Here is a 14477-nt window from a genome sequence, read left to right as displayed (position 1 = left end):
TTTAACCTTAATATATCAGTCTCTGAGCTTCCATTTCACTGCCTCTGTCTCCCTCCTCCCTTCCTCATAAACTTCTGTAAAAAAACAATGTCAACGCTAGTGATGCAACCCATTTCAGATTGGGATACAACCCAGGTTCAAGTCATAACCCACCAGATGAAGACCAATGGACTGGTTTATCCTTTCAGGGTGTAATTTGATTTATTTGTGCATAATTAGAGTTACGATAGTTTAAAAGTCAGTACAGGGTGAAAACTACCCAGGCGGGCTACACTTACTATACTTGCTTTGTATTTCCTTATAAAGTTGAATGGCATGTTTGGATGAATGAAGGCCCCAGCTCAGGAAATAAACACAATATAGGTGTTCCGTTTTGCTAGCATGTTGAGAGTAGACATTCGATGAAAATAGAACTGTTCCCAGGAGGCACCTGGACATTATGTCATCATGTTCAGAGTTAATCTGTTGCTAATGTTTTGCTCAAGATTCTGCTCTTGCCAATGTTGTTGTACCATTCATAGATTTATCTCTACTGCTCTATACAGGTCAAAAATACTATTGAAAATTAATAAGCAAACAAGAGAAAAGAGGGGTGTCTTCTTTAAGATGAAGATCCACACTAATTCAGAGAAACAGAATGCTGACGATTTCCTTAACAGAGGGTCTGGCAAGGAAGCAAAATCCTGGTAATATTGTGTCTTTGCAACAAGACATTTTTAATGCATTTAACATGACTATTGTTACCCAAATGCAACAATATACAAACAACTGGGCTGTACTATTGTTTCACAAATGCAACAACAGCTCCAATGGCTAAAGTGGAAAATTCTAGATGCAAAAAATAAATGCAGTGGGTTTGTGTTTTCTACCAGCCCCTACAGCAGGGTCGCCAGCTTTGGGTTGGGAAATACCTAGAGATTTTGAGGGTGGAGCCTGGGGAAGGGGAGGTTTGAAGAGGGGAGGGACTTCAATGGGATATAATGCCATAGAGTCCACCTTCCAAGTGGCCATTTTCTCCAGGTGAACTGATCTCTGTCACCTGGCGATCAGTTCTAATCCTAGGAGATGTCCAGCCACCACCTGGAGGTTGGCTTAGGTCCCGCAAGAGTAAAAAGTAATACCTGCATTGATCTTCAAACTTCTCTAATCTGCTGGTAGACTTACAGGTGATCAGTAGAGGTGTTTTAGAGAATTCAGATAACCATATTTAGAGCATCCAGGCCTCGACAGCCTTGTTTCCATTATGCATCTCACGTCAACCAAGGCAGAGCTAGCTTCTTCTACAAACTGCCTTTCAATGCCATTGTGTGTGAGTGTGCGTGTGTGTTTTATGCAGTGGCTGGTCTTTACTGCAGACCTGGCTATAGCCAATAAATGCCTCTTGGTCGCAGCATTTTAGCAATACCCTTCTTCACAGAATGGAATTCCTTCAGAGGAATGTGAAAGGCACTGGATAAAATTATTCATGGCTGAGCAAGTGTCCCGTCTCACGAACTACCAAGCAGAAATAGGAAACTACTTTCTCCTATGAAGAGCAGCTGGGGACCAGACTAGAGTCTAAAACTTTACCTCTGTTAACATCAGTACTTTTGTCAATGTTGCCACCTAGCAAACAGGGAGCAAAACCAATGTGATAAAAACCATGGATCTCTATAAGTGTGTAAAAAGTTGAATTCATATGCAGCTGCAGTTTATGGCTGCACATGCACACAGCCTACTTTTTATAGCCCACTGGAGATCCATCATTACCCCATCCATTCTGACTCAGACAAGTGTACAGACTCTTGAACAGGAACGGTGGCAAGGGATGCCAACATCCTGTCTCCTGAGCATCACAGACCTCATAAGGGAGTCTCACTGGGGAGGGGGGAACAGAGGGACAAAATTCCTGGAGCTCAGATCACCTGATGGCCCATTGTGCAGAGCAAGTAGTACAATTTGTTTTCATATGACCTTGGGACTAGATCAGGGTGGTGTGAGGGAGTCCAGAGAGAATCTGTCTGGGGACCCATGGAAATTCCTGAAAGCCCTGCAATCCATAGAATGAAGGCTGCCACTTCCAGCTTGGATAATGCCTGGTGATGTTGGGGCAGTGCCTGGGGAGAGTGGGATTTGGTGATGAGAGGGAGATCAGTGGGGATGTAATGCCATAGCGTCTACCTTCTGAAGTTACCATTTCTTCCAGAAACTACCATTTCATTCAGGAGAATTTGTCTCTGTCATTTGAAGATCAGGTATAATTCTGGGAGAACTCTAGCTCTATATAGAATAAGACTAACTCTATATAGAATAAGACTAACAAACTTACTCATTCTTCTCAATATCCAAGATGAGATTTCTTCCTTCAGCTGTTATATCGACTTGTGCTCTGGGTGGATGCTGCATGTAACAGAAATTGCTGTTTACATATACTTCACATAGAGGTCTTATTAAAGTCAAGATATTAAAATGGTTCACAAAATAAAAATTGGTTTTTTTCTGTAATTCTTAAAGTGCATTCTGCAAATCACTTAAGGCTTAAGGCCAATTGTGTTTACTTGGAACCAAGTCCATAGCAGTACTACCTAAGACCACAGTGCGAACGGAGGATGATGTTGGAAGATTGTTTCTGGAGCTAACAAGGACAAATGCTGGATCAATTGTACTGTGGCAGTACTGAATGCATAGGTTGAAGGTAAACAGGAAATATAACTCAGCAGATTTTGATCATGTGAAAACCTAGAAGTAAGACATTTTGAATCAAAGAATAAGCAAGACAAACACGCAGTTCCCCAACTTTTTGATTCTGAAGACACCTTTGGACTTCTGGCTCAGAGTGGTGGATGCAGCTACAAAATGGTGGTCATCAGAGGCAGAGCCAACCATAAATCAGCTGCCACAGGAGGTGGAGCCAAGCACAAAATTTCAGGCAGTGAGGTCATACATAAGTTTAACAGTTTACTCTTTAGCATTTCAAGCAGAAGGCCTGCTCAACAAGATGCTTTTTAAAAAGAACATATTTTCATGCATACACCTTCATCCACGCAGTAAAGATCTTTGTGGTGTGGTGGCAGCTGCTACAACTGTTTCAAAATCTGCAGCAACCACACAACTTGCATGACTCATCCAGGTCTGGCTACTGTTCAATAACAACTACCCCACAGAAGCCAGTGTGGTATAGTGGTTAGCGGTTTACTTATGATCTGGGAGTCCCAGGTCTGAATCCCTGCTCTGTCATGGAGGTTTGCTTGGTAACCTTGGGCCAATCATACACTCTCAGCCTAATCTAGCTCACAGGGTCATTGTGAAGATAAAATGGAGGAGAGAAAAATGATGTAAGCCGCTTTGGGTTCCCATTGTGGAGAAAAGCAGGGTATAAATGAAGTAAATAAATAATAAAGATAGGGGGAGATAAAAGGTAGGTTGCCTGGTAGTTGGAGATAAGAAAAGAAAGCAAGGAAGGGTGAAGATATGGGCACTTCCAGGAGGACAGAAACAGAAAATAGTATGAGGAAGGGATACAAGGGAAGTGAGGTAAGTCCATGTGTGTTCCCCATCGTGCAACTGGACCCCGACCAGCGGCCAACACCATGCATAAGGTTGCCAACCTCAAGGTGTTGGCTGGAGATCTCCCGCTATTACAACTGATCTCCAGGCGACAGAGATCAGTTCACCAGGAGAAAATGGCTGCTCTGGCAATTGGACTCTATGGCATTGAAGTCCCTCCCTCCCCAAACCTCACCCTCCTCAGGCTCTGTCCCCAAATCCTCCAGTTATTTCCCAGCCCGGAGCTGGCAACCCTAACCATGCAACTGGGCCCAAGTTTTCCCAGAGAGAGGCTGCCAGTGGAAGGGAAGGTGAGAAAACTGAAGACAGAGAGGCAGATAAGGGTAGGCTGCCTGGTAGGTCGAAAGGAGAGAAGGAAGCAGAAAAAGGGGTAAGGCGATGAGGAACTGAGAAAACAGTAGGAGGGGTGAAAATATGTACCCTGCAAACAGAACACAATGTCTTTGTGGTACATTAAGATTTGGATAAATTGTGATAGTTACTGGAACCTGGTTCTACAATGGGAGAAACAGTTACCTTGCCACATCCGCTGATGTGATAACATGTTTTCTCAGAAAAGGAAGTTGGCTGATCAGAATGACGTGGGAACCTGCAAGGACTTGCAAGAAAATTCACATTTCCCCTTCCCCTACTAATTCTTATTTCCCTTTCCTGAAAGCCCCCATAGCCTCTCCCCTTTTCCTGCTACCTTCTTTCCTTAACAGTTGCCAATCCCTGGTTGGGATCAGTTCTTCAGGGGGACTGATCTGTCATCTGGAGATCAGTTGTAATTCTGGGTGATCTCCAGCCTCCCACCTGGAGGTTGGAAACCATAATTCCCATGGAGGAAATGGCTGCTTTGGAGGGTGGTCTTTGTCATAATTTGCTGGTCATGGACCGTAATAAATACTTTTGACCTTTGAGTCTATGTCATTATATCCTTCTGACATCCCTCCTTTCCTCAAATCCCACCCTCCCCAGGTATTTCCTAACCTGGAGTTGGAAACCTTATCTCCTTCCCAACAGCCAACCTACCATTATCTGCTCCTCTGTCTCCAGCTTCTACCTAAGAAAACTGTAGCCTAATTGTGTGGTGCTACTCAGCCAAGCCCACTTGCATAGTAGGGAACCCTCAAGGACTTGTTGGGTGGCACCTCACTTCCCCCTCCTCACACTATTTCCTCTTTTTCTCCCCTTGACAACCACCATATCCTCTCTCCTTTCCCTGCCCCATTCTCTCTTTCTCAGCCATTCACCAACCTTTTTATCTTTCTCAGCCATTCACCAACCTATCTTTTATCTACCTCCCATCTTCAGCTATATTTATACTGTATTTACTTCATTTCAAGAAAGTGAACGTGGTTCTCCCCTCCTCCATTTTACCTTTGCAATGACCTGTGAGGTAAATTCAGTTGAGAAAAGTTGGCTGGCCCAGGGTCACCCAGTCAGCTTCGTGATCAAGCATGGATTTGAATTATTCACTTCTGTTCCTTAAAGAGTTTCCAGACATAGCAGCAAGTGAACTGCAAAGTGCAGACTTCAGCCACAGTTGAACTCTCTTCATGGTACCTCTCCATTAAAAGGCTATTACCACTCATACAGGGAGACATTTTCTCATACTGTTAGATATTCCTGTAATCTTCAACTAAATATAATGGCAGAGGTCCTATGTGTCTATCCATCTCTAATTTTGAATTAACTCCTGTACAGTTTCAGTTAAACATTCTGAGACCCAGGAGAATTAGATTCAATTTCCTGTGAACTCTTCGTTGTTGGGCAATCTTTTTAATCTCCCTCTGACTTAAAAAACAAAAGTGAAATAGTTCTGTGTCTTACAGAATGCCATGAGAGACCTATCACATCCTTTCTAACTGTTAACCTTGCAAGGGATTTGGTAGTAGATGGAGCCTAAAATCTGGCTCCTTTCCACCCCTTTGATCAAAAGCACATGTGCATGGCCACACACACAGCAATGGAGAAAAAGTGCACTTGCTTCCCACTTATCTAGTGTTTTCACACAAAGGGAGAGCCTAAACAGAAGGTCAAGAACATCTACATTATCTCCTCAGACAGTTCCATTTGTGGCATTGTAAGGAATAACTGTGATTCAGGGCCGGAAAAACTCCCAAAATTGTCTTGGAATCTGGAGCTGGTAGAAAACCTTACAGCACCATCAATTGTGTGAACCAACTGTTATACCTAAGCAGATTCCCCTATGTCCAAGCAGCCATGGCTCTGCAACTACATGAGCAATCATTGCTGGGGCGTGGGCTGTAAGCAGATATCTGCCTTTGTGCCATGAGTGGAGATCAGCCAGGAAGGAAGGAAAGACAGATAACACAGAAACTCCAGAGTGGGGAAACCAGATTGCATCTTTATTGATTACAGATTCCTCAGGTCTTGGTGCAGCATGGGTGGGGAACAACAGGTGCAAACTGCCAGCCCGACAGCTGGCAGTGAATTTCCCCAACCTGCCAGTTGGGGGTAACCAGTGGAAGAGAACTAGTAGACACCATTATTCATGCCTGTCACCAGCCTCTTGGAAGCACGGTCAGCCACCATGTCCCTCTCCACTGAGCCCCTTAAGCCCCCGCCCTTTTTGGATCATGGAAGGAGACTACCCCTCCATAACCCTATTACCCAGCCCAATGCCTAAACACCAGTCAGCCCATTGTAAGGATAAATAAACATTTAACAGCACATTCTCTAAACACAGGTAAAGTTTTCTTTGCTATGGAGAAGGTGAAAACCCAAAAATGTTTAGCCTGGGTAAAATTCCTTCCCAGCTCTGTCAGCTAGCAGTAGCCCTGAGGTCACACGAAGGGCCACAAAAACATCAGCAGCAAAAAAGTATACCTAAGGGAGGGCAGGAGGGATTGTTGGCAGGAGGCTGAACCACCTCTGTCCTTGTTCTAAAAATAAGGGATAGGCTGTGGTTCAGTGGCAGAGCATCTGCTTGGCATACAGAAGGTCCCAGGTTCAATCCCCATCATCTCCAGTTAAAGGGACCAGGCAAGTAAGTGATGTGAAAGACCTCTGCCTGGGACCCTGGAGAGCAGCTGCTGGTCTGAGTAGACAATACTGACTTTGATGGACCGAGGGTCTGATTCAGTATAAGGCAGCTTCATGTGTTCCTCCTTCAAAGGTGGCATGGAGCCATGGGCTGCAGCAGCTCAGGGCCCTCAGCTAGGAGCAGCCAAGAACTTCAGCTGCCCAGCATCCTCCAACTCCTCCCCCCTAAAATGCAAGCATTGCTCTTCTCCAACAGCAGTTAGCTGGATTTTTTCCAGCAGCTGCAAGCCCAAGAATTGTTGTTACGGTGTCCAGGCATATTGTGTAACTCTAAGAAGAGGTACACCAGGGGTCGGCAAACTCATTAGTCAAAAGAGCCAAATATCAACAGTACAACGATTGAGATTTCTTTTGAGAGCCAAATTTCTTAAACTTAAACTATATAGGTAGGTACACTGTTTATTAATTTAATAAACTTTAATTAAAGTTTTAAGTCTTAATTAAACTATAGGTACACTGAATAAAACTTGATATCATACTTAATAATGATCTTATTTATTGATAAAAATTAAATTGTAAGTAAGGTATCCATAAAATTAAATCATGACAATGACTGACAAACACTTAATGTGAACAATGGCCTTACATCTCCCCAACCCCAACTGACCTCTCGGCGGCCGCACTGGCACATCCCGGCCGCCTCGGCCTCCCGCGCTCGCCTCTCGGCCCTCCTCGCCGCTTGGGCTCTTTCCTTCCTTCCCTCCTCGGCCGTCCTGCCGTCCGCCCGTCCGCCCCTACTCAGCGCCTCGGCCTCCGAGGAGGAGGAGGAAGAAGAGGAGGAGGAGGAAGGCGGAGGGGTGTCCTCCCCCCCTCCCCTCTCGCTGGCGTTCTCCAGCGGCGGAAGGGAAGGGCAGGCCACGAGGGGGATGCGCTGGAGCATGCAGGTGAGGAAGGAGGGGGAGGGTGTATGTGTGCTGGATCGGGGCCTCCCTCCTTCTGCCCAGTGCTCAGGCCAGCACGTTGCAAAGATCCGCCCCTTCCCCAGGTGCGGCGGTGGCAGCTCTGGGCTGGCGGAAAGGCGGAGAACTTTTGAGGGACTTCTGCATGCATGCAGAGCCCGGCAGGGAAGGGATACCAGGCTCTCCTCTGCCGCAACGTGCAGCCCCAATCCTCCGCCGAAGGAAGCCAGCACCCCCCCGCGCCCTCCGCGCCTGGGGAATGTGGCTTCTCTCAGGTGGGCGGCCGCGATTCTGCAGCCCAGAGCCGCACTCAAGGGGCCAAAGAGCCGCATGCGGCTCTCGAGCCGCAGTTTGCCTACCCCTGAGGTACACCCTTCTAATCCCAATGAATTCAATGGATTTAGAAGGACATAACTCTGTTTAGGATTGCAATGTAATGCCCAGTAGCACAACCTCATGTGATTGCAGCCTTGGGAATGATAAAAGAAGGGGCTGTAGGTGCTCAAGTGGAAGAAACTGTGCACTTTATCCCCACATTCTCTCAAGATTTTGCGTGGTCTACCAGGGGGCATGCTGGAAGCAGGTCTGGAAAACTTGAGTGCAAATCCCAGTTTGCCCAGACTCACTTAAAGTGTTATTGTTAACTGTACAGTAACAAAGCATGTACTATTGTCTGGTAGTAAACTGCTGAAGCAAGAGAAGAAAATATGAGGAACTGTCCACTAAAGCTAGGAGATTATTAGTTTTAAATGCCCTGTGGTTGGTTAAAACTTTTGTGGCAGCTGAACTAGAAAAAGAGACTCTTTGGAAATAATCTTTGACAGCATTAAGTAATCAAATGTTTTTCCCCTCAATGGGCTTATTCTAGATCTGTGGCTCACAGTGTCTTTGTGTGTGTGTTTTCTTTTAGCAGAACTATATTGTGACATTTAATATTGTTGGGTTTTCATTATGATGTTGGGTTTATAAACAAAACCATACGGTTTTTTAATAGTTCCAAGCTGAATGTTGGTATTTCTGTGCACCCTCTTCTCTGTTTTGTTCAACATGTCATTATTCAGGGCTTTATTAAACAGCCAGCATGGATTATGTCACTATCCTGCCCCTCCCATGTGGAATGGGGTGGTATAGCCTGATCTCCTCAGCTCTCAGAAGCTAAGCAGGGTCAACGCATGGACCACGAAGGAAGACTCTGCAGAGGAAGGCAATGGCAAACCACCTTTGTTTCTCAGTTGCCTTGAAAGCCTCTTGCTGGGGTCAGTTGTGACTTGACAGCACTTACATATGAAGAAGAAGAAAAGTTGGTTTTTATATGCCGACTTTCTCTACCACTTAAGGAAGAATCAAACCGGCTTATCACCTTCCCTTCCCCTCCCCACAACAGACACCCTGTGAGGTAGGTGGGGCTGAGAGAGCTGTGACTAGCCCAAGGTCACCCAAGCTGGCTTCATGTGTAGGAGTGGGGAAACAAATCTAGTTCACCAGATTACAGTCCGCCACTCATGTGGAGGAGTGGGGAATCAAACACAGTTCTTCCGATCAGAGTCCACGGCTCCAAACCACCACTCTTAACCACTATACCATGCTGGCTCCTTCCACCATGTCCTGCCCCTCCCACAGTCCTTGGCTCCTGTAACTTCTCAGGGGGCGTCAGTGATTCCGGGGCCCTGAGCAAACATCAAGGATGCCCCGCTCAAGCCCCTTTGTTCCCACCGTCAGATACCTCAATCGCCTGCGAGTTGTTTGGTACCACGGTGCGGGTGGAGGGGGGCAGCGTGAGGCTGGCTGCTGCATGGGCTGTGAGGAAAAGGAGCATGTGGGCCTCTGCTGCCTTCTTCCATACAGCTGCAGCCTGATGTGCTGGCCAGACAGACAGCGAGGGCAGCTGGCTGAGGGGAAACGGGCCTTCTCTACCAGCAACAAGGCAGGACGAGGAGGCAGAAGGGGCACTGGCTGGCAAGGTAGGAATGCTGGAGGGTGCCGTGCATGCCAGCCACCACTTGTGAGAGGCAGGCCAGCCACATGGCGGTCACCATCTCCTCCCACTCTCTGTCCCTTATGTTTCGAGTTGCTACCGTGGTGGCGACAGCAGAGAGGGCAGGCAGGGGCAGCCACACAGCGATCAGGGCCTCCGCCTCCATCTAGGGTTGCTAACCTCCAGGTACTAGCTGGAGATCTTCTGCTATTACAGCTGGTCCCCAGCCAATAGAGGTCAGTTCACCAGGAGAAAATGGCCGCTTTGGCAATTGGACTCTATGGCATCGAAGTCCCTCCCCTCCCCAAACCCCACCCTCCTCAGGCTCCACCCCAAAAACCTCCCGCTGGTGGTGAAGAGGGACCTGGCAACCCTACCTCCATCCCTTGTCATCACCTCTTGTGTCTCTTCTGTGGCTGGAGCAGTGGCAGAGAGGGCGGCACAGCAGTCAGCCCCCCCAGTGCGAGGTCTGGGACAGCGACCCCAGCTGTGGACGAGCCAGGTTTGACCTTAAGAGAACCCAGCCCGAGCAGAATGTAAAAGGTTCTTAAATCACCAGCTCATAAACCACTTCTACTGATGATCAGATCTGCTGAATGTTTGTCTGAGAAAGGGAGGAGAAGCACCGTTCCCGTCATTGCGGTAAAGCAACCTACCTTGTCATTGCCAGGGCTCCCATCTGCTCTCCACTGAGGTACTGTGATTTCGTGGTGCACCTGGCAGTGCACTGCGTTCCTTGTCTCTGGGGAAACATAAGCAACTGTTCCAAGCCCCGGTATCAACTCATAAAGGTCATTGGGGGGAAAGCAGCACAAAAGCCATTAACGTATGATCTATTTCGCCATCAGGGTCTTTAAGTGCTCTGGATCCTTCTCACTGCAAATCACCAGCGGTTTTTATGCCCAAAGTACAATAGTCATTTCCCTCCCATGTGGGCAGCCATTAAAATCATTTTGTCAGTGTGGAAGCATTCAGCCTCTGCTTGCCAGAATAAATGAATACTAAGAGATAAGTTACAACCACACATGTTAACAAGCATTCATAGCAGACTTTATAAACAGAAAAAATCTGTCATGTGTGTGTGTTAGAGAGAGAGAGAGAGAGAGAATATTACTTAACCATGGACTAGATTATCATTCAGATAATTTGGGGGATGATGTTTTTATTTCCACGCAGTTGGCATTTCTGGTCTTCCAGGCATGACAATTGGCTATAAGAGCATTAAGGCAAATTTCATTTGGAGAGGTACTGTAGATGGCTAAAGGATTTCTAGGGCCTTTTATGCAGGTATGTTTCCCCACGGTCACCCCCACCGACTGCTTCGGGGCTTCCTTTGGATTATGCATGCCTTTTCCGCCCATCCGAGGTTGCCTCGCTCTCCCAGCATGTTTTGCCCGCACTTTCCAGATTCTGGCTAAAACAGCAGCCGTCGGCAGGAGTGACAGTGGGGAAACATCCCTGCATAAAAAGGCCTATGCATGGCAGTAAGGAGTTTCCCAATAAATCCCATTGGGTGACACCTATGGGTGATGTTTCAAAGGTGATTTTACTTGCTTAACCTACTTGGCTTTGTATTGTTATTCTGTAGTGTTCCCTATTGACACCTTTGGTATGTAGGGTTGCCAACCTCCCAAATAGTAGCTGGCAATTTCTTGCGATTACAACTGCTCTCCAGCCAACAGAGATCAGTTCATCTGGAGAAAATGGCTGCTTTGGCAATTGGACTCTTTGGCATTGAAGTCCCTTCCCTCCCCAAACCCTACACATGTCAGGCTCCACCCCAAAAATCTCCAGGTATTTCCAACCCGGAGCTGGCAACCCTACAGCATCACTTCAAAATGAGGAATTTTTTTGCCTGGCGAGACCACAAGATTGAAAGATTGCAGGAGGGGGATCTATTGAAATCCTCAAATAATATTGGAAAATAAATAAAATGGCGTTCTTCCAAGTGTCTCCCCCCACCCCGCCCCACTCTCCATTTCATCCTAACAACCTTGCAAGTTTGGCCAGTTGCCATGTTTCAGCCTAAGAGCTTCATGGCAGAGTAGGATTTTGAATCTAGTCCAACACACCAACCAAAACACCAGGCTACCCTAACATGGAACTCTCTAGCTGAGTTATTGGGTAACTTGCTCAGCAGCACCACAATATCATAGCAAACTCACCCCAGGCTTGCCCACACCCAATCCTTCTGTATTACCATAAGGACTAGAAACCTGTGTAAAAACAAAAGCTGTGCTCTTCCTGGGGGGTTGCTGGTTGCAGGAAAGTATCTTTTTAGTAATCTCTATTAAGAAGCGCCGACACAATTTTACTAGCACTGTACCAAATGATATGCAGACTTCTCTCTGCCTTGTGCTCACAGCGACCCAGTGACATACCTATTAGACCAGGGGTGTCAAACTCAATTGTTACGAGGGCCAATATGACATAAATGTTACTTGGTCACGCCAGGCCAGGCCTCGCCAGCCCAGATCGAGAGTGGGGTGGTGGGTGGCTGCCTCGGCTGGCTTGTGGGCCGGATAAGAGCTCTTAAGAGGCCTTATCCAGCCCTTAGACCTTATGTTTGACACCCCTGCATTAGACTGAGAAACCCGCTTAAGGTTGCTTAAGGACCACTTTCATCTGAACAGGGGGAGAAAGAATTTGAACTGTGATTCCCATGTCCAAATCCAGGGCTCTGTCTTCTATACCACACTGGCTCGTACCCAGAGCACATGGACAGCATGCCACCCCTGCACCCATTACAAAGCATTTCATTCTGTGTATGGGATTTGCTCTTATTCTGCCAATTATTTTCTTTTTTTTCCCTTTACTGTAAAATACTATCACACAGACTGAGTGCATTTTATGATCCTGTGCTGAATCACTAAAGGCCTACTCTGAAGCAAATGTGTGAATAATTTGTGAGAAAATTGCAATGATGGAACATAAACAAAATTGTCCTGGTGCCCTGAACATCTGATCCCTGCATTAGCCTCTGTTGGAATAAGCCTCTGTTCAGCCAGCAGTTCAAGTGCAGCAACTGGAACTGCCCTTTTCCAGCAGAAAGTTCCTGCTAATAACTCTGAAAGTGAGTCGCGTGTAGAACAAGATCTCCTTGCCAGATCTCTAGCACAGTCCAATGAGGTCTCTACCTCAGAGGCAGGAATTTGTTTTCCGTACCAATGTTGTGCCAAGAACAGGAATGTGTGAATAGTGAAAAGAACATGATTGCCATTTATGCATGGAAGGTTTTGCCTGGGATTTGCCGCTCTCCTGATGCACATTTTTCCCATCCAAATTCTCAAAACTCAACAACAAGCTCCCATGCAGAGTTTTGAGAATTCGGATGGGGAAAATGTGCGTCTAGAGAGCGGCAAATCCAAGGCAAAATCTCTCATGTATAAATGGCTGCAGAGTGTCTTTCCCTCATCAATGAGTAACCAAAGGCTGTCCCCGTACACTTGGGCCATTTATGCATGAGAGGTTTCGCCTTGGATTTGCCACTCTCTAGATGCACATTTCCCCCATCCAAATTCCCAGTACTCAACAATAAACCGCCCGTGCAGAGTTCTGAGAATTCAGATGGGGAAAACGTTAGTTAAACATTAAGTATTTGAATATATTTTTTATAATAGAGAACATTTAATTGAAAATCAATGTGATTTTTGAGCTTGCATCCTTTTTACAAGATGGGCAGTTCTGGGGCTAATACTGTTGCTCAGAGCTACACGAATATCATCACTTGCTTCCAATCGATTTCTGGTCTTGTTCTTAATTATAAGCAAAGCAGAAAACTTTGTTCGCATAAATAAGTTGTGGAGAAGAGCATAAGATATCGCAAGGTGAATCCCCGAACTATAGGATATGAAATTGCTTTTTTACACCAGAACTCTTCAAGAGAAACTGATTCAAACGCATCCTTACAGTGCCTATCATTTTGGAATTCAATGAGCTCTTCCTGGATTTCTTCTGCAACCTCTTCAACAGCAATACCAAAACGATTGCGAATCAGCTTTTGGGTATCTTTTGATTTGGTCTGGTTATATTCCGGGAATTTTATAACTTTGTTTTGCGGACCTTAATTTAGTTCTCAGACCCCCGGTTGGGAAACAGTGATCTAGAGAGTGGCAAATCTAAGGCAAAACCTCCCACGCATAAATGGCCTTGGTTGGAAATCATCCAACAACTTTGCTGAAGCCAAGCAGCTACCGCTTTCCTCTGTGCCCAGGTGGGAATCACTTCTGGGGCCATAGCTCAGTGGCTGAGCATCTGCTTGGCATGCAGAAGGTCCCAAGTTCAGTTCCCAGCATCTCCCATTAAAGGTGATATATGTATATTAAAAACCTAAGACCTTGGCAAGCTGCTGCTCAGCAGGGCAGATTACAGTGACCTTGACAGACCAACTACCTGGCTCAGAAAACGCATTGGCATGCATGTTCATGTGCACCTTGAGTCTGATGATGGAAGAAAGGTGCAATATAAATATGCAGGGTAGGGGGTGTAAGCTGAATCCCAGAACATCTTGTTTTTGGAACTGAGCCCCCCTTTTCTAACTCACTGTAAGGGACCGATGATTAAGGGGATACTATGAGTCATCTGCAATTAAAGGCTCCAGCATTTTACCCATTTCTAGAGCTGCACTTTTCATCACCATTACCATCCACCACCTCAGCCAGTTCTGAGGATGTACTGTTTAGCATGTCACAAAGGGACCCGGGGAAAATAAAACAGCGCTTCTATTTCTGTAACACTCTCTGAGGCATACCTGTTGCACACTCTTTCACAAACAAATTGCTTCTCAATTCTAATCTGGGAACCAAACAAGCCAGGGAGAGAGAGAGAGGTAAGCATTAACCCTTTCCCTCTGGGTTCATCCTACACCTGTTGTTCGTGAACACAGCAAACAAACAAACAAACAAAATTGGTTCTTGTAGGTTATCCGGGCTGGGTGACCGTGGTCTTGGTATTTTCTCTCCTGACGTTTCGCCAGCAGCTGTGGCCGGCATCTTCAGAGTAGCAGC

At 46.3% G+C, this 14477-nt stretch overlaps 1 protein-coding gene across 1 annotated transcript in view; it reads right to left on the bottom strand.

Moving 5' to 3' along the window:
- The window catches only part of ADAM19 (ADAM metallopeptidase domain 19), a 70499-nt gene that overhangs the window by 55702 nt on the left and 320 nt on the right, over positions 1-14477 (bottom strand). The window contains exons 2-3 of the mRNA XM_056847530.1: positions 10128-10213; positions 2309-2379 (exon numbers count right to left, since the gene is read on the bottom strand). Of these exons, the coding sequence (XP_056703508.1) occupies positions 2309-2379; positions 10128-10213 (157 nt within the window). The remainder of the gene's footprint in view (positions 1-2308; positions 2380-10127; positions 10214-14477) is intronic.

The sequence above is a fragment of the Euleptes europaea genome, chromosome 1, assembly GCF_029931775.1.
Source record: "Euleptes europaea isolate rEulEur1 chromosome 1, rEulEur1.hap1, whole genome shotgun sequence".
NCBI classification, from domain to species: Eukaryota; Metazoa; Chordata; class Lepidosauria; order Squamata; family Sphaerodactylidae; genus Euleptes; species Euleptes europaea.
This window is presented reverse-complemented; position numbering and strand designations above follow the sequence as displayed.